We start from the raw sequence: 20,354 nt of genomic DNA, 5'->3' as shown, positions 1-20,354 counted from the left end.
CCAGACAAGGTAGGTTAATGATTAGTTTTGGTGTAAGGTGTACTGCATGGTTCGTTTAAATACAATGTTGATGTAGCTACCATTTAGATGATATACATTCTTGGTTGATATAGTGACCACCATGTAGTTGTAGCTCAATGTAACAGGGCACAGAAATTCTATAAACTATATGCTTCTTTATGTTTTCTTTATTTGCGCTGGCATGGGAGATATTCAATGTGGCAAGGATTGATGTGTGAAGTCTGGTGAGGAGAGTGTTACTACTGTCAATCTGAGGCTAGTGCACCAAGACTTAGATGTTTGGCTGTAGTTAAAAGTCAGTTGCTATAGCTTCATCTTCCTGAGAAGACTTTGCAGGAACCACGATCTATGAGGCTACACTATTCCTTTGCTTCCTAATTCTATATCACCAAACATGTCAACTTGTAGACACTATAGAGCATTTAATCTATTGTTCTTGAAGAAGATGGAGAAGCAGCCAGGAAGGTGCAAAACCATATTTTCAGTGACTAAGCCTGACTCTTGAGGTAGAATGTAATATTGTCGCTGAGAACAAACATGGCTTTGGTAGAGTTTAACTTCTGGAAGGGGTCAGACATCCATAGAGAGCCCGTGTTGAGGCAGCTCTGCTTGATGGGCTGTCGTGGTGCAAGAGCTATTACCATCGCTGAACTGTACCAAAAGAGAATCCTGAGTACATCAGGCACCCAAGCATGGTAAAGGTTTAGAGTTAGACTTAGAGTCTGGTTCGGTGACGTGTTGCACAAAAGACAATTGATCTTTTTAAAATTGTAAGCTTTTTATGAACTACTTCGATTACTGCCATTTTATTGGGTTCATTTATCTTTCCGCAGAAATATCTCGGGACCAATTTTTTTAAATTCATAAATGTTGGTATGAAGAATTAAGCATACAGTTTAGGAGTGACCAAGGGTAAAGAATGCTCCAGCACAAACCATGTCGTGCAGACTGGAACTAGACATACACAGCTGAGTTCAAGTGTGTGTGTTTAATAACAATACTAATAATAACTCATATTATTGTAATTATCATAATAATAGCAGCACTCGATCACTTTAACAGGCACACTGCATAGGTGTGCCCCTAGAGAATCACATAGTTCATGTTACCACCACATGAATATGCAGCACAACTATTTACATGCATATGCAGTTCCCTCATACAGCCAAGCGATCCCTGCCATGTGCTGAACATCACGGATGCAGCAATAGTCTGTTAGTGTACATCGTGATGGCTGATGCAATGAGGGCGCACCGTTGCTTGAGTGTGAGAATGCAGGCGACCCCAGTATGCTTTCTTGACAAGCCCAGTCCCGAGGGGGCTCAGTTACTGGTGTACCTTATTGGAATCAAAAATGTTCCAGGGCTTCAATATTTTTTTGCTCCATAAAAATGAGGCAATGCTCATGCACGCATGCCCCAGTTCACGTTACATCAGTGGATTTCACTATGCCACGCCGTGACAAAAAGGCACCATTTTTTTGCCTGCCACTTATATTAGGGTCCATTGCGTATTGAAACAAGCTCCAGAGAGAGGGCAGGGTTGATAAATTGATTGATAAATGTGGACAGTTTCCATCACAGTGGACACCACAAAGGTGTGGTACCAAAATACAGTTGTCAGAATTTCATCTGACGTGCAGATGGTGCCCTAAATATTATCTACACAACTATTGCCCCTTAGAAATAATATAACATTTAGAGCCAACAGGGCGATCTTATATCAATTATATTGGGAGATGATATTAATGTCAGATGCTGTTTCTGTAAATAGTATCATGACATGCAACTCTCCACTGCCACAGGTAACTTTTCATTTGTAATAAATGTATTTCTATTCCTTTCATGGTTTTTCTAGAAAATCATGTTCGAATGTGGGGAATCGTGAACTATCTCAATTTTCTTTTGTTGACAAACTTGAGACCAGGAAAGCCTTTGGCCTCAGAGCTATAGATCCTGCTCGCTCACGCCTTGGATATACAGTGTCGGTCACGTATTGAAGCCTGGCCTGCTCAGATTCGAGGACACTTGATATCCGGCAAAAGGAAGTGCACGTGGCATGGAGTGCTCAGCCAGGAGTGGAGGGTCACGAAGGGCGGTCCCTATACGTCTTTACTGTTATGTGCATTTCACTGGTCTCATTCTGTGCTAAAACAGTTCAATACGAAGTAACTGGGTGTGACAGAATTAAAGACTTTAAGCCACCGGAAATGCTTATTATGTCTTTTAAATCTTGCCACGCACTACACATTTTGCCGCACAATATTTCCATTTAAAAAAAAAATGTTATGCTTGGGTTGAAAAGTTGAACAGGGAAGGATAGTAATGTATATCAGAGATCACGTGCATCTAATTTATAAACGCCGGATTGCGTAGAGTGAGGTATTTCACGGATGTTCTATTTTCCTACATAAAGGGTCAGTGAACCTCACATTGAAGTATTATGTGTCAAGTGTAATTGTAATTGATGCCTAGACAAAGGCTGTTAACGTGCCTTGTGGTCTGGGGTTATGACTTTCAATCACACAAGGCCAACTCCTTCCTAGGTCGGGAATCTGCACACCAGTAATTCGGTTGAAATTAACACCTGCTACTTTACAGCTCTTAGGAGTGGCAGGCGTGTGCTATGACGCGATCTATAAAGCTTACAGAATGCATCTTATTATTCCTATTAGTACGGTGGTTGACGTTGTTTCTGACTTGAGCATTGATATTTTATTATTTTTACTCTTCTAACTAGCAAGGACTTTTTCACCACATACAGGGCGAGTGTCATAAATTTCAAATGCTTAGAAAAATGACACCTGATTGACTATAGCCCAAGGAATGAACAGTGGATATCTGGGTGTATCTCTTATGTACAGACTTTTTCAGGTCGAGCACATCAGCGCACAAACGCTGTTTTCCCGACGTGTTATAATCCTAGTAGGCTTTTAACCACGCCTATCGCACGCCCGTCACTAGCACTAGTTCATGGGCTTGCCTTTCAAAAATCCTTTGTTATAATTGGTAAATGCTTTACTTTTGTCCCGCCTTGGGGCAGTTTCGTTACCACCTTGGCCATCGACCCTGTTGCATGGATAATTGCACTTTTGCAGATACGTTTGGCTGCGAGCGCACTCCTTTTTCATTGTGTGTCTCTCCTTCGGGCTCATGTTCAAGGTGGCTGTGGCACTTTGAATCGGCTTCCTTATGTCAACTGCTTTACTTTTCATTTAAATTTATGTGGCAAGAAAAGTCCAGTTAGGAATTTACAACACTAATAGCTCTAACTCGAGCAAACGTGAGACCCATTGCATCGCAAATGCTTGTTTTTGGTTCACAGTTGAGACAAATGCTTTCTTGAGGTTGCTGCTGTAATTGGTCATTACGTTTAGTTCCTTCCTGTTTGTGTAGAAGTCGTTGCATAGGCCTTTTAGTGAAAGCTACTCTTGCTAAACATTTCATTTCATTCCTTTTATTTTTGCAAGATTGTCATGTCCCTGATCTTACAAAGCACAGTGCCTTTCCATTCCACAAGCCACCCTTTTCTAAATGCACTCTCACTCCAATGTGGTTTCAAGGATATGATGATGCAGGAATTTCTGCAGCTTTCGAGGATTTCTGTGCTTCTCTGACTTCCCTATGAGTTGCCCACTTTCTGATTTGGTAAATCCTGATCTTCTGAGTTTACCTCCAGGGCATGAACGAGGCCCCTGGAAATAGTCCATTCTGTGGCTGCTTAATATCTGCATAGTTATGGAGTTGCCACATTTGCCATATACTCCATCATGGACTATATAATTCTCAATTTTATTAAAAAACTAGTTTTGTTTTTAGATCAAAAGGATCAAAAGTTACTATAAATATAACTTCACATCTTGCACACAGTGGAAAGCCATTCACAAAGGTGGACCTTTGAGGCGCTTATTGCTGTTTTTGGTATTAAACCAACTCTAATGAGGTGAAAACTTTGCCCAAATAGTGTTAACATGTGAAAATGACAAGAGTGCTGCATTGCACCAAATAATATGCCTTTTTATGATGAATACTTAATTAATTGTGCCATATAATTTGGTCCTCCCCTGCCACATAACTCCAACGGCCATGGGTATGAAGCACTACATACACATTCAGACATTTGTTGACTAGTTACTGGATGATTTGCCTCTATCGGAACAGTTTTACAAGTTTCCCCACTGTCCTGGTGTACCTTTTTCTCCCCCAAACTGCCAGAATTTCATTGTGAGTGCAATTTTACACTGAAAAGGGATTTTACATATTTTGATAATTTAACTTTAAAACATCTTCCTCATGACATTGAAACTAAATGGACATTGGAGATCTTATAACAATTCATTTAACTGCTTGACAGTCCCACGTTTTATGGGAAAATCCACCTCTGATGTACTGTGCGACCAAAGAGTAGAAATTGTAGCACTCCCAAGAGTTGTGCGAAGCTCGCAAAAGAAGTTCTTTGCAGCTTTACACACCACTATAATGGTTGAGTGAGACAAAGGAATTTGCTGTTCTTTCATTCCACAGAGAAGAAGGATTTTCAATTGTCCTGCCTGGAGAAACTCATCCTCAATCTTGTATACCTTGGTTGTAAGTCTGTGCATCTGCTATTGTGTTGGCAATGCTTTGTGAATTATATGAATTTCTTGCCATACTTTGTGATTCCTGGTGTTTCAAGGTCTCTTCAACTTTTTTTGTGGGAGCAAATTCTAAATAAGTCTGTACAGGAATGTTTCTGCATCTTTGTGTATGTATGACGCAAGACCTAGAGGATGGGCAGCAGCGTGCTGTAATGTGTGTGGAATTTTTTCTTGCATTAGCCAAAACAATAAGTCGACGAGCAAGATTTGTCATCCACCTGCATGATTTTCAGTGCTAGTAGGACACCCGGTGAGATTTTTCCAACGCAAGTGGTCGTGAGCGGTCCCAGCTGTTTGCAGTCAGAAGGCTGTCACTCAGGTCGGATAGCTACTTGAGCAGCAGCAAAACCAATTCAAGCTGCTGTGACCTCTGGCACACCACGTGGTGCTGTTTGCGCTGATTTTTCAGTGCGGAACGCACTCCTGGCACTAATTCACAGTGTGTGTACCGCAACATGCCTATGTCTGCCCATTGGTGGAACTCTGCAGAAACTCACTGAGATTTTTTTTAACTACGTGGAATTCTGCAGTGTCAAATTCCAAAGGTTCTGCCCACCCCTAAATATGTGTTGTTGGGTAGTAAGTGCTGTTGAGGATTTGCCCATACAGGCCTTTTTTTCACCTGCATTTCCTCAGTGGGCAGGAGCCCTTGGAGGCCGATTTTTAGGGCAGGGCTGGACTGAGAAACCACACCAGCCCAGGTAAATATGCCAGATCAGCCCCTGGGTCTGGTGGGAGGAGGGTGATTAGCAAGTGCAAAGCACTGCTGCTTTTGTTTTTTACTGGGGCTGAATTAGTGGCACTGCTGCAAATTCCGGCCCTAGTAACAAAACCGGCCCCTACCACTGCCAAACCGACCCCCACGCTTCCAGCCTCCTGAGGAAACGCCTGATGCTATGGCCAGTCCGGTCCTTTTCTGGTGCCTCTATCATTTTCCCCAGCTTCCTTAGGTCAATAGCAGCAGGCACTGGAAGGGTTCAAGAGAGAGAAAGAGCATTACGGAGGAGGAAAGTAGACAAAAAGTGATCAGGATGCCAAAGAGGGAGCAGAGAGAGAGAGAGAGAAAGAGAGAGAATGGATGAATGGTAAGAGATATTGCACGAGGAGATGAAGGAAGCGTGCTGGTTTGAATATTTTTGCCAGGGCTTCTTTTGGTTTCCCAGTCTGGCCCTCATAACTGATTATCTGAAATATGTGAACTGTGTTGTGTGTATGGTAAGGTGAGCAGAGGGTGTACTGTACTGTGATTGTGTGGTACTTCCTGCTATTAGGTGACATCGTGATAGCCACCATCAGCGTAGTATGGGAGGTCTGTGTGACAGTTCTGTTGCTCTCGCATTATCTCATGTAAATGTTGAATTTCAGTACATACAAATTGGCCTGACCGCTGCACTGCACTTTGCCTGCTGTTCAGGGCACTCTCGTCTGCGGTTTATATGCGGGTTATTGTGAGGGTTCTCTGTAGTAAAGCAGATATCTATGCTGCTTGTGTATGTTTTGAAAGAGAAGCATGCTTTATTAAATAACATATAAAGCATAGTTTACAACCTCTATCGGAATGTTAACAGTAGTCAGACAAATATGCACTTTCTCTTGATGCATCTTTTATTAGAAATTCATCTTGGTTGGGGGAGGGAAAAAAGCAGAGTGAGAGATGGAAAATGTTTTTTTTTTTTTACTGAGGCATAAACATGAAAGAACAGATTAATGGCTATCTTAAGCCTGCCATTTCCTGTCCTCTTTTCCTGCAGTCAGCTACATTTGGAAAGTGAGGCTCTCTGAAGGAAGAGCTAGTGTAAGTGTGCTGTACTCGCTGCAGAGCTCACTAACAAAGACATGTCCACCAGGCCTCGGAATGATGTATTGCGTGAGAGCGAAGGGAGAGCCTTGGGAGTGAAGGAACAAATGTATGTCTTCTCTATATTTCATTCTATTAACCAATGGTTTGCAGATTTAAAGTTCTTCTCCTGTGAACAGTTTTACTGTCGATCATAAATATTGTATAATGCAATCTAGAAAACGTGCCTTAGATTTAGTTGGGTCTAAGAGGGATTATTCAGATTATAGATGTCAATATATTTACACTGGCAACTGCACACTTCTGCCCAGAGTGTATAATTAGTATGTTAAATTATAAGAGGAGGGTAAAGCTGATTAGTAGTTTTCTCTCGTTGCACTCATAATTTTTGATAAAACTATGAGGTACAAGCACTATGTAAGAAGAAACAACTGCCTGAAAATCGAGAATTTCGAAAAATAATTAATTGCAAGATGTTCATTTTCTGTTCAAGAGAAAAATGATGTTGCATACCTTTCCCTAAACATATAGGTCACAAATGTCTGCTTGAACCAACTCTTCTAGGAAGGAAACATGTATAGTTACCATAAGTGTAAAGAAACACGAAAATTAAGCTAGCCACATGTATCCCACCAATTGGGATCAATGAAAAGTAGGAACAAGCATTTTCAATGCCATAGGTCTCGCATGTTCTTGAGTTAGAGCTATTAGCATTGTGAATTCATAACTGGACTTTTCTTGGCACATAAATTGGTCAACCTTGCCTCATAATGTCTTTTCGTGCTATATAATTCCAGTGGCCCAGCATTTAACTAAAGCACTTCCATTTACCTTCTTCCTCTATCTTAAAAACGTATACAGTTATCATATAAACCTTAATCAGAAATAAACTTTTGGCATTAGAGTGTAATGCTTAAAACACCATAACAACAATATCGTTTTGGATGGATTGGAGGGTGAAAGGAAAGAGGGACTCGGAAGTAAAGATGGAGAGGACAAGTGGTGTAGTAACAGTGTCATGGGACCTGGAGTAAGAAAGGAAAATGGTTGACTGAGATTTCAGTAGGAAAATAGAGCAGTAATTGGAGTTGAGTGAGGTCCATAGGTCTCTGGGCCCTGGTGCCACTGGACCTTTTGCTCCATTAATAACTAGGCCTCAGCAGAGAAAGCAGATGGGGTAGAAAAAAAGAAGCGAAAGGAATACAACAGACAAAAGGAAGAAAGAGAAGGGGTCGCAAAGAAATTAAAGAAATAAGGGAAAGAAATAAGAAAAATAAAACAAAACTAGAAGAAGATATATAGCAAATGTGTGAGACTAAAGAAAAAAGGGAAGGAAGCTAGTGAACAAAAGATAAAGAGGAAAAAATAATGAAAAGTGTAAAAAGAAAGAGAAAAATTAACATTAGAGAAAAAAGGGTTGACTAGAGAAACAAACAGGAAAAGAACCAGGGCATTTATGCACTGACACATTTCCCACAGACAGAGAATTGGAAAACCACTTTGACACCTCTGGTCCCATCAAGTAACTTTTGGCTTCCACATACAGACGGGAAAAAGAAGAATTCATAGTAAAACGTGAATTGACAAATAAAGATAAGAAAAACACCAGAGAAAGGAAGGAAGAAAGATCTAGAAAAAAAGATGAAAGGACGAATACCGAGTCAAAGGAAAGAGCAAACAAAAAAGACAAAGAAAGAATGAGGGGAAGTGAAAAAATATTGAAAGAATGAATGCCTGCTGAAGAAAAAGGTGGAGCGAAACAAGGAAAGAAATAATCAAGTTTTTGCGAGTTCGAATGAAGAGATAGGAAGAGGAAGAGGGAAATAAAACAAGTATTTGTAATGCAACAGGTCTTGCATTTCTCAGAGTTAGAGCTATTAGCAGTTGTAAACTCCCAACCGGACTTTTCTTGCCACATTAAATGGAAAAAAAGAGTGCGATTGCGCTGCTACAGTTCACTCGTAGTGAAACCTATTAGCAAAAGTGCAATTATCTATGTAACCGGCGAAAGTGCAATTAGCTATGTAACAGGGTCGATATCATGCAAAGCACTCCACTTCTGCCAAGCAAGATCGCGCTGCGAAAAAGATAAAAAGTAGTCCACAAACCGGACAGAAAACAGCGAGCCTCGCATGTTTTCAGTACTTGGTCGCTGCGCTTGAGGAGGACTAACCACCGGAAAAGGCATGACGTATGCATGCCTTCCACTAATGAAAGTAAGCAGATTTTAAAAGGCAAGCCCACAAACCAATGAAAGACACTTATGTGATATGGACGGGGCTCCGAGCCCTTTTTTAACTACTACAGCATCTTGCAAACGATACGCATGCACAAGCGCATGCTAGAGCAGGCTCGACCCTTAAAAGGGAGAGGACTAGAGAGAAACACTTGAAAGAAAGAATGAAACTTAACGTGTGGATTTTGAGAGCTGGAAAGAGAAAAGTGGGGTATAAACAAAACATTGACAGTAAACAGAGTAAAGAAAACAACAGAGTGAAATACATGAAACAGACCTTCCCAAATAAAGATGGCATTTAATAATAGATATAATTGGCTCCCCCACGTCCTCAAACAGAAGTCAGAGTGTGGAGCTGCAGGGGACACTGCAGAACAGCAGGAGGTGCATTTGCAGAGTTGTATGTGAACCCCAATACAGCAATAGTGGGGCTCTTCAGATCAGGATTGGGGGTATAGACAAAGCTGTGTCCCGGCCCAGTGCCGGAATAACAGAAAAGCAGCAGGGGAGGAATGAGAAACTGAGCACTGTGTAATTCCTGGTATTGGAATAATGGGGCCCTGCAGGTTAGGGTTGAGGTATACTGACAGTTGCATGTTGGCTGCAGTACAAGAATAGTTACGGGCACACAAGGTCAGAAGTGAGGTATGTTAATGGAGCTATGTGTGGAACCTTGTATTGGCGTGCCATTGTTGCCGAGTGTTAGCCTTGAGGTGCCCTGGTGAATCTGCGCGTGGGACCCAGCATGGGAGAGGCTTTGCCTTTGAATCACAGAAGCGACAAGGGTCGTGTGTGTGAGCCTCAGCACTGAGAAGAAACCTACACTGAATGTTAGAAATTATGGATTCTGGCAGAGCTGTGGAGGTTCCCATCAACAGTGGCATTGGATGTTAGACTTGAGGTGCACTGGCTGAGCAGTGTTTTGCTCTTTTGGGTCCAGTATTGGGTTGGCAGTAGGTCTGAATTGAGCTGCTGTAATGTAACTGTGTGTGAGCGGGGTCCCAGTATAGGAGAGGAGGTGACCTTGCCGGGGTACAACTGAGGTGCACTGATGGAGCTGCGCCGGAGTTCAGAGTACTGGAACAGCAGTGTGTACTGACAGTAAGAACTGAAGTGCTCTGGCAGACAGCGTGTGTGGGGTTCTGGCACGAGCACAGCTGAAGGGCTTGGAGTATGTGAACTGAGGTGCACTAATGGAGCTGCCCCCGAGGTCCCAATACCAGTACAGCAGTGTGTACTGACTGTTAGAACTGAGGTGCTCTGGCAGACAGCGTTTGTGGGGCTGTCGCATGGCTGAGGGGCTTGGAGTGTGTGAACTGATGTGCACTGATGGAGCTGCGAAAGAGATCTTAGTATGGAGCAGAAGTGGGCACTGACTCTAAGGATTGCAGAACCCCGGTAGAGCTGGGTGCCTCGGCTATACACAATTAGAAGAAATCCTCCACCCTAAGTACCACAGGCAGGCACACTTGGTAAAGAAAATCCAAGCCAAGGAAGGGTGGGAGACAGGTAGCTGAGAGAGAGTGCAGAGAGCCCACAAAGGGCAAATGTGACAAAGGTAACAGTCTGATTTATAGATTTGTTTACAGCGAAGCTCAGAGCACGAATGCTCTTCAAATGTAAAGAGAAGCTTTCCTGGACAGGGGCAAGAAACAAAGTTTAAAAAAAAAAGAAAAAAACTCCCCTACAGACCAGATAAACAGGACAACTCATAATTATACAGTAGTTGGTCCCTGCTGCCAGACAGAAGAAGGAGGGACAAAGAGGCATGACTGACCACTAGCAAGCAAGGATTTTTAAATGACACTGAAACTAACAAATGAAATAGCTGGAGGCCCACAGAAGAAGTATGTTTAAAAGTATACAAGAGGCCGTACGCTTAGGCTCGACCTAAAAAACTACTCATGAGCCTATCATGCTGCTTATTTGGAAGCAGGGACAGCATTAGGCTGGTGGCACCCAGTACAACCAAGCTTTTTTGTTGCTCCCACCTTAATGACCTCCTTTTCCACAAATTCCCTCACTACCACCCCCCCAACAGTGCTGTCATTTCACCACAAACCCCTCTTCCACATGCATTTCTTTTGTTTTATAGCACTATTCATACCAGTACAGGGTGTCAGAGTACTTTACATCACATAAATATTTTATGGAGAAAAAAATCATATGCGTGTAAATCATTCTATAGGAAATGTTACACAAGACAATAGGGTTTACAAGGTGTAAAAAGGCTAAATCTCTAAACTCTCCATCAGCCGCCAAGGCCTTGGATTCAGAAAAGGACATTGACAAAGTTTAATGGATCTTTTTGTGAACTACTCTTAAGAAATTTGGCCTTGGTGAGAATTTCATTAGGGTGGTTTTTGCTTTTAACTACAATCTACAAGCTTCAGTTCACATCAATGACTGTACCTCAAACAAATTCTCCTTAAAACAAGGCACCCATCAAGGTTGCCCTTTTCCCCTGATGCTTTTCATTCTGTCTACTGAAGCTCCACTTGAAATTATCTGCACCGAAAGTAGCATTAAAGGTATCCCATTTCCCTCTGGCCCACAAAACATAGCACCTTATGCCGATGATGGTTTAATCTTTACATAGGAAGCAGATACAGCTATCCCTGGTATCCTAGATGTGATTTTGAAATATTCGGAAATATGCATATATACTCTCAACAGAAAGAAAACGAAAGTCTTCCCCATGAAAATTCACTGTTTCTCTTCCCACAACCAAAACCCTGGCCTCAAATGGCAAATCACTTTCCCAAAAATGTTTTAAAGTATTTTAGTAAAGGCTCTCAAGAAACTATGTCAATTAATGGTAAGGGTAGGCGGGGAGCTCCACTTCACTGGCAGAGCTAACTGAGTTTTTGTCACTCTGAGTTTGCCCACAAACTCTGCAGGCCCCGCCCACGGCGCAGAGCTCACCCAGGGTGCTTTCAGGACTCCCCAGCTCACGGAACTCCGTCTCTGTGGAATTCCACTGAGTTTTTAATCAACTCAATGAAATTCCACAGAGTGGCTCGCCGTGAACTCCGCCCAGAACTAATTAATGAAGAAAAAATAATTTCTAAAATCAAAGAACTGATCAAACAATGGCTTCCAAAATTAATTACCTTGTGGTGCATACCTACTATCAACTTTGTGATCAGTATGCTCCCATTTAAACACTCACACAACTTCTACAAATTACTTGACAATACTTTTATGGACGTTTTATGGAAAAGCAAAAAGAGCCAGAATGTCTCTCGGAAAGACATGAATGGATATGACAGAAGAAGGAGTTAAGTTCCTAGACTTTCCTAGACATCAATAGGCCTTTTTGGCCTTTTTGACTGGTGTTTCTCTTCAGTAACTTCTAATACCCCTACATGGCTTCCTATAGAAAAGGACTGATCTGCTCCTCTCCTGCTTTGTGTTCTTTTACCGATACACAACATCAGGTGTCTTACTATATCTCAATCATTGCCCATTATACATAATACAATTGACTCCATACATACTATAGATAAAAAAAAACTCTGTCACAACTCCCCAAACCTGACGTAGCTTACCCATAGTTTAACAAACAGATCAGGCAGGATTAATTTTTGAATGAATGGGTGGCAAAAGGCATTTTTCTACTTAAAAAGCCTGTTCTTAAGGATCTTATTTATTTTGCAGTATTACAGTACAAACACAAACTATCTAATTTAGAGGTATACCTTTTTAAAGTTAAAATTCACTACCAGGAAGTTAGGTCTCACTCACTACTCCAGTATTCCAAACATTTTGCACGCAGTTAGGACATGGAGCTTTGAAGACATACAATTTTCTCAAGGTTCCTACTAGCCAAGAGACAAAATGTATCTCCAGTATCTGAACTTCTACCTTGAACTCTGAACCTGATGCTGCTATTTGCCCCTCAGCATGGACACACATTTGGGGTTTCCTCTTCATATGAAAGATTACACCAGCTCTCTCACAAATAAAACTATGTTTCATACATCATTTTTATTGGACTCTCTTTTACAGTATCAGACTCAGATAGCTACTGGAATTGTACATTAGCTCCTGGTGACGTCCCTCACATATTTTGCTACTGCAAGCATGTTTGCCTCTTTGGCATCACATAGACAATATGATACAAAGGTTTTTAACATTACACGTTCCAAAGATGCCCCTACAGTTTTACTGGTAATAGATACTTCAATACACTATGATAACCTTTTTCATCCTGATACACAACTCATCAATCTACTAAAATCTATTGGTTCCAAATTAATTCTCTCTGAATGGAATAGCTTGTTTAATATTTCCTTTCACACATGCGCGTCTAGGTTTTTTTTTTTTTCAGAAGTGAGTATAACGCCTATTTCAAAATGATTCCCTGTCTTATCGTCATCCAATAAATTGTGTGGCACCTTACATATTTACTTACAAAAGAACACACATCCTTAAATCTCTTTATAATTGCATTACACATTGAAGTGGTTCCAGCTTTTGGAAGTGGGTGTGGTATCTTACTGTCATGACAAATACAATTACGCTCTACATTGTGAAGAGTTTCCTATTGCTAAGAACTAATCAGATAGATTTCCCTTCCCCACCTCTTTTGTCCTATCTCCCCTGTCCTCTTTACTTTTAATAGTAAAAATGTGTAACTGTCAGAGTTAGTGCATTTCAATGTATAGAAATGTTACTACTCTATAAATTAGCTTAGATCTTCCACCCATACAATTACGGTTTTGGATACATGATTGATTGATATCAGTCATTGTGATCTTAACCCTGTAAAGGGTTTTATTTCCTTCTGCTAAATGCTTTTAGCATCACTATTCCATTTCTCTGTACAAGGTTATTTTTAGTGATGGACATATCTTTATTATATAAAAATGCCACGCTTTGTAAAAACGTTTGTAAAGGAGAATTGCAAGGTTTGGGTATTTACATGCTGTCCATGCTTGTAGGCAATATATTTTAGGAGTGCTTGGTTTGGAGAAGCACAAACTTGGGGTTTAAAACTTAGCACAGTGGTTGAGTTGTCCTTGTTTCAGAAAAACGATAAGGCAGTCTAACGTTTATGGGCGAAATAAACAATATCTTCATGGGGTCTGTAATCCTCTTTAGAACTGGTAATACTATACACTTTACTTCACCATGGATGACATATCATGAAGTAACACCCCACCACTGGGGAGGGGAGTGGCCAATTGCATACTGGTTTTCACAGTGGAAACTAAATCATAACTGCCTCAGGATCAAACCCAGATCTGTTGGCCCATTTGACCAATGGCATTTGGTCACAATGTACCATGTTAAGATTTGCTGGCAGCAGTGTCTTGTCTTCCCTTTCAAGCTGAGATCCTGTCAAATCCTGACAGACGAGTCTCTGAAAAGCAAAGCTGAAATTGATTCCTTGGTCTTATCTGTGCAGGCTCCTTATAAAGTTGTGAAAACAAACAATTCCACAGTTTCTTTTGTTTACAGCCCCTACTGTCAGCAGTGCACTTTCTATTGACTTTTGCAATCCGATCAGAACTGAGTTTTAGGTTGACGGACTGATCTCAAAATGGATACTGCATTCACAGTTCAGATTAGTCAATTGTTAACATCAAAGCTGTCCAAAGCAATCTACAGTATTGGTAAGATGGCCTTCATTGTTAAACTCCACTGCTATTCTGAGCTACATTATACAACATATCTAATTGTATTATTTTTAGTAAACTAGATTTTGGAAATAGCACTCTCTGCAGAGTTATCACCAAGCTTTTTGCCGTTCTCCTCCTATTTTTCTGACCATCTTTTTGTTGGCCTTAGGACAGTGAGCACTTTACCAATGCTGATCAGTGCAAAAGTGCATGTGCTTCTCTCCCCTAAAACTTGGTAACATTAGTGCAACCACAATTGCCATATTTAATTTACCTGTAAGTCCCTTGTAAAGTGGTCTACCATATATGCAGGGCCTGTAAATTAAATTTTTATGTTATGGTAATGAAAAACTCCTAAAGTCATTTTTTATTACAATGAGGCCTGCCCCTCTCATAGGCCAGCATTGAAAATTTCTCATAATACATTTGAGCTGTATTTCCTGATCTAGAAGAGTAGCTGTATCATGTTTAGTACCTTTGAAGTGGTAGTTATATATCCCCTTTACTGGTAAGTTAGGATTTCTTATTACTAATTTGGAAATGTCACTTTTAGTAAGTGGGCATTTCTCTGCACTCAGTGCCCCGTGTGCCCACAGCTTATCTCCAATACACATCTGGCTTGGGGTAGTTGACAGCTACACTTGTGCATTCCCTTCGGACACCCACAACACAAGATACTCAGCTCCATCACCATGCATCTGCATACTGATGGGTCTTTGGGGAGGGGGTTAGAAAGGGCTCATCCTTACACCTTAAAGGGTAGTAAGCAGAGTCCACACAAAGTGGCTGATTACCTCCCACTGATAGTCTGGAGCTGGGGCTGACCTGAAAGGGGGACATGTTCACTTCACAAGAACTCTTTGTAGTCATTACCCACATCAAAGGCACTTTCTAGTATATATACTGAGTCCATGACCCACTCAAAGCAGTACACTTATGGACTCAAGAAAACACTGCTGGAGTAAAGACTGCTGTGTGCCAAGATTACCACTCTGCCAGGATTTACTTCTCCTATGAACTGCTGCCATGCTTCACTGTACCGTCCTGCTGCCTGCTAATCTCTGCCCGGTATCCCAAGACTCATTCACCAAACCCAGAGTGGCTTCGAGGGACTTTGGCAAACTTTGCCTCTTGCATCTTTAATCACCCGGGGGAGCCCTGCTTAACTTTGCAGCTCGCTGCTCCAATCACCCTAAGCAGCTTTGCCAAATGCTACCACTTGCATCTTCAATTACCCAGAGCGGCCCTAGTAGCCTTCGTTGCCCACTTTTTTCAAGCACCTGAAAGTGGCCTTGCTAAACCCAGCCGCCTCACAGTTCCACCGCTGTCCCCAACTGCTTCCTTGGTGACTGCGCCCCGGAATCACTCAACCACTTGCCCGAGAGGAACGTAGTCTGTACACTACTGCAATCTGTGGAATTAATGCACACTCATGCTGAGGAGTCACCAGCACCACCTCTTCTATCTCATCATCGATTATTAACCTTGTTTTATTTGATCCTGCAAAGCAAATATTTAACCGTTTACGAATTGGATCTTTATCGTTCTGATCTTGAATTAACCAGATAAATGAGCTTTATTTTTTTACACCCATGTGAAGCCTTATTGTGGTGTACCTTTTGTGATTATTGTGTGTGTGTTGCACTAATAATTTACACATTGTCTTCTACGTCCGGCCTGCTTGCTCTGCACCACGCTACCAGAGGGTGGGCACAGGGTAATTTATGCTGTGTAATTGACTTTCCCTGACTAGGATTGTGGTTCCTACTCGGACAGGGTGTATACCTCTGCCAACTAGATACCCAATTTCTGACACCAGACAATTTCACAGAAGCTTAACTCAACATGGATATACCCTTTTGCCCTCTTAGCTTTCACTTTACAATAGGTATATACAATGATACAGGTGATCAATTTGGTTATAAAAAATCATGTAGGTTTGACAGACACTTTACCAATGTAAACTAGGATGTAGGACTTGGATGACCAGCTTCCAAGTCCTTTATGAAGATCACTGTATTGAGTGCACTGAAGGGCAAAGCTATACCTTACTATCTGGATGCATCTGCTATGTGTTAGAGTAAAGCAGTTGTCTCCAACCAGTCAATCAGGAGATACCTTTAACTCCCAGACCCCTTCTGTGTTCCTCAGAGCCTTGAGTTTATTTTTAAATAATCAGAGGGTCACATTTTTCCTTCTAAAGTTAAGGGAAGGCAGTGTTTGTTTTACATTATTATCATCAGGCTGCAGATAGCAGGGCCTGATATGGAGCAGTGCTGGATCAGATTAATGACCCATGGCACAGAGGTGAAGAACTGAGGTATTCAACTCTTAACTGAAAGTCCTTGTCAACTCAATGTTGGAGGCGACAACAAAATGTATCTCAATGTTTTTAAATGGGATAAATTAAAAAGAAAACATAATTTATGACTAAATTAGGTTTTCATTTCAATTTTCAATTTTTTTTTCAAAGTGTTGCATTTACAAACAGCAGCACTCTTGCTCCAGGTGGCCAGTAGAAAACTGTGCCATATTTCTAACTGAAAAATAGTTATTTTTTAAATTGGAGAAACTTAGAGTGTCAAATAATGTTCCACATTATGAACATTTTTGCACTTTACATTTCTCCCATGTAAAAAAAAATGGTTGCATTTAACAGAGCCACATATGGCGAAAGCTATGTGCTGTGCCACAAGTGCATATGACACAGGCTTTCAGGTACACATACAAATATACCCCATTCATATGCACACATGTTCTCACATCCCCAAAGACCACGCTCTCACTGACACACATGGCAGCCCTGTCTTACTGCCCCTAGTTAAAGTATTTTGTTCAAACCATAGTATTTGGATCTATGGACAGTAGTCTTAAAGTCAAGGATGCTGGGCTTCGGGTCACCGGTCACAATGCGCAAGTTGTTTTGCCTTCGTTAGCTCACAATGATTTTCACTGATCAGAAGTAGCTGTGGGTACAGAAATGTTGGGGAACCCTGGAGTAAAGCAATAAGGAAAAGAACTCATTGAACATGTGAAGAATTGTTTCCTGTAATGGCACACAACCATTCGGTATAGCACGATTGTGACTTTTTCAAACACTTTGAACAATCATAACAAGAAAGGGTGCACTTAATTAAGTGAGCATTACAGGAGTGTAATAAACCTAATTAGCCTCTCTTAACGTCACAACTGTGTAACTACTTTATCCTAAGTTAGAAAAACGAAGACATAAATATTTCTGACCCTCTCTAGAATCACAAGCCAACAACAAGGTTAGCTGTCCTGAATTTACAGTGCAAATGTAACAAATTAAGGCTGCACGTGAACAAAAAGACTGGCACACCCTTGCACGAAACAGAAGGGCCGGATCATAGCAGGTGTGCGGATCTCACTTGGAGTGACCTAGTATTATTTCTGTAGTAGGAGCCTCCGGGTAGGTGACACTGACAATAAGGAGCACCAGTGGCAGGGCCCACTCGGAGGAGACTTTGGTCCTCCTGCTCACCGTCCATGGCTTCCTGACATCACTGCTTGTGTAATAGAACTGTCTACACACGCATTGTTTTACCTGGATTAATATATGCAAAAAGTGAGACTTTAAGAAAGTTATGCATTGATTTTGATTGGATGATGTGACACTGACGATGTGGTCTTTCTTTGTTTATGTGGTAGCATTTGACTCCAATAGACGATGATTCTTTCTCTTGCTTAATCCCAAAACCAAAATAATTCCTTCATTTTCTTTTGCAGGCAAAGTGCGTCAGAAGGGTCTGCGTCCTATGAAAGGTAGGCACTTCCTTTTTCCTTGCCCTTTTTAATGAAACTAGTGCACACAGGTATATACTGTGCTAAAATACATAAAGCGATGCACTGTGAGATACTGGCATTAGGATATACTTATTTCAAAACGTGGGATCGTTCACCACAAAGCCAGCGTTAGTAACACGGATATCACAGCCTTTCGTTTCCTGGCCTTTTTTTATATTTTCTTTTTCAAGGTGGCTGTATGCTGAACTGCAGTGTTGCACGGGCCTGTTGGGTACTCCAGCGCTTGAAAGGGCCGGTGCATAGGGTCTTTTTTTGGGACAGTGGTCGGTGGACCAGAAAAGAACGGGTCATACATACACTGGCCCATCTGGCAGTACCAGAGAGCCCTAAAGCTAGCCCGACACTGCGTGAAGCGTTGAGGAATATGGGTCTGGTAAATGTACTGCTAGGTCTGTGCGTCCAAAGAACACGCTTAAGGCCCTTGCTAGCAAAATCAGAAAAGGCCTGAAAGTCTCCGAAAAACAGCTCATTTACTTCATCACTGTCACATTTACAGTTCTAAGTAGTGCAAGAGAATTGTGTGCCTTCAATTATAAGAGCAAACTTTTTTCTCATATTTAAACTTACAAAATGTTAATATTCAGAAGAGTATGAAAACACACTCACAGGAAAAGTGTTTTATTGAGTGCGCAGGACATGTGAAATGTAAAACCTGATTATATTCGCTCTCGAAAATAATCATCAGTTTTGGAAACAAAGATATCAACATGGTTGTTTTGTAGTAAACCTATTACTGTAAATACTTTCTTCTATGACTGGCTTTGTTTATATACAAATGATCCCTGGGAAATAATCGTTTCCATTAGTACTTCCCTGAGAAACTTCTGTCATCTGTTGATCCATTTACTGGAATGCAAGATATTCTGTTGCTTCAAATTGAAAACAGCAATCATTGCTTTCTCTCCATCCCGCATGGTGGAAGATACCTTGCATCTCTTGACTGTTGTATGTGAAATAGTCCTGGTCAGGTCAGACTGGAAACTAAAATGAGCCTTAGCAAAAATATTGAAACCTGTCTCACACTGCAGGAAGCAGCAAGTCGAATGGGGCCTTTGAGGCACGATTATGTCATAACAGACCATATTGTTCATAACTACTAAAATAACTGCAACGGATTAGCTGCGTATACGTGTCCCTTTTACCCCACACCTCTTGATGCTCGTCAATGTATGTACTACAGCGACCATCTGCATTATATTTTGATGGCATTTACTCGAGCAGGGTATTTTGGAATTTGGATCCTATTGAAATGTTTTTAAATATTGTGCTGCTTCTGTAACTGTGCGCTTTTGGTGATGAATTGTGTGTGCAAAAGAAAATGCATGAAGGCTATTTGTGCGGCTTGTATTTAGGGGACTACCTTCATTACAATAGGACTTCCAATTTGGTACATTCACTTACGATTTACTAAAACAGGGCCCGTGGGGTGGCATAAAGGATGGCTCATAAGTCAGAATCACACAGAGGGAAACCATGACCAGTGATCAGCGCCTCAACGGGTCATCTGCGCCGAGTACTGAAGATCTTAAAATCCGCTCTCAAGCGTGTATGTGCATCAGAGAAATGAACAGACCGTGCCTGGTGTGATGAAATGGTCCATAGACTGGGCAATGAGCTGAAGCTGCTAGATCCGAAGTTTCCATAGGCAGGGCAGCAGTAAGACAAAGCAAAACAATGCTCAATAACACTGAAAGGTGAAGAGATGATGTGACACAGGAGAGAGCAGTGTGCGCAGACCATGAAAAATAGTGAAGAAGGTTCATGGCTGCCCCTTGACTTGCCTCTTGCTAAGCAGTTTCTTTGCATCACAGTGAGTACTTAGGTGTCCTTTAGCTGCAATTTGCATTGTTAAGACTCAGATGCGCAGTGATTTAATTCAAATCAAGCGGTGCCAATGGGATAATGTGGCCAAAGTCCATCAATTCTTGACACACTGTCTTTATCAATAGGGGAACTGGTGGACCTCTCTTACCTCCTATATGAGATTTGACCAATCTTTATCAGTGGAGGAGCTGATGGACCTCTCTTGCCCCCCATAAAAAGACAGGCCGAATTCTAAACACTTTTTTATTAGAAAAAAGAATCTATAAATTCCACACAATGCAACATACTGACCTTTGCGCCTCATGTCATGGGCAGACTGACTGCTCTAACACTAGAAAGCAGCTAACTACCCTCCTCAAATCCTGCAAAGGGGATACTGAGCTT

The 20,354-nt window shown here is 41.4% G+C and overlaps 1 protein-coding gene across 2 annotated transcripts in view; it reads left to right on the top strand.

Moving 5' to 3' along the window:
* The window catches only part of CELF2 (CUGBP Elav-like family member 2), a 986,198-nt gene that overhangs the window by 268,470 nt on the left and 697,374 nt on the right, over positions 1-20,354 (top strand). For both annotated transcript variants that reach the window (XM_069229233.1, XM_069229201.1), the window contains exon 2: positions 18,069-18,104. In XM_069229233.1, coding sequence (XP_069085334.1) covers positions 18,069-18,104 — 36 coding nt within the window. The remainder of the gene's footprint in view (positions 1-18,068; positions 18,105-20,354) is intronic.

The sequence above is a fragment of the Pleurodeles waltl genome, chromosome 4_1 (assembly GCF_031143425.1).
Source record: "Pleurodeles waltl isolate 20211129_DDA chromosome 4_1, aPleWal1.hap1.20221129, whole genome shotgun sequence".
NCBI classification, from domain to species: Eukaryota; Metazoa; Chordata; class Amphibia; order Caudata; family Salamandridae; genus Pleurodeles; species Pleurodeles waltl.
Note: the sequence above shows the minus strand (reverse complement) of the source record. Positions and strands in the feature narration are given on the sequence as shown.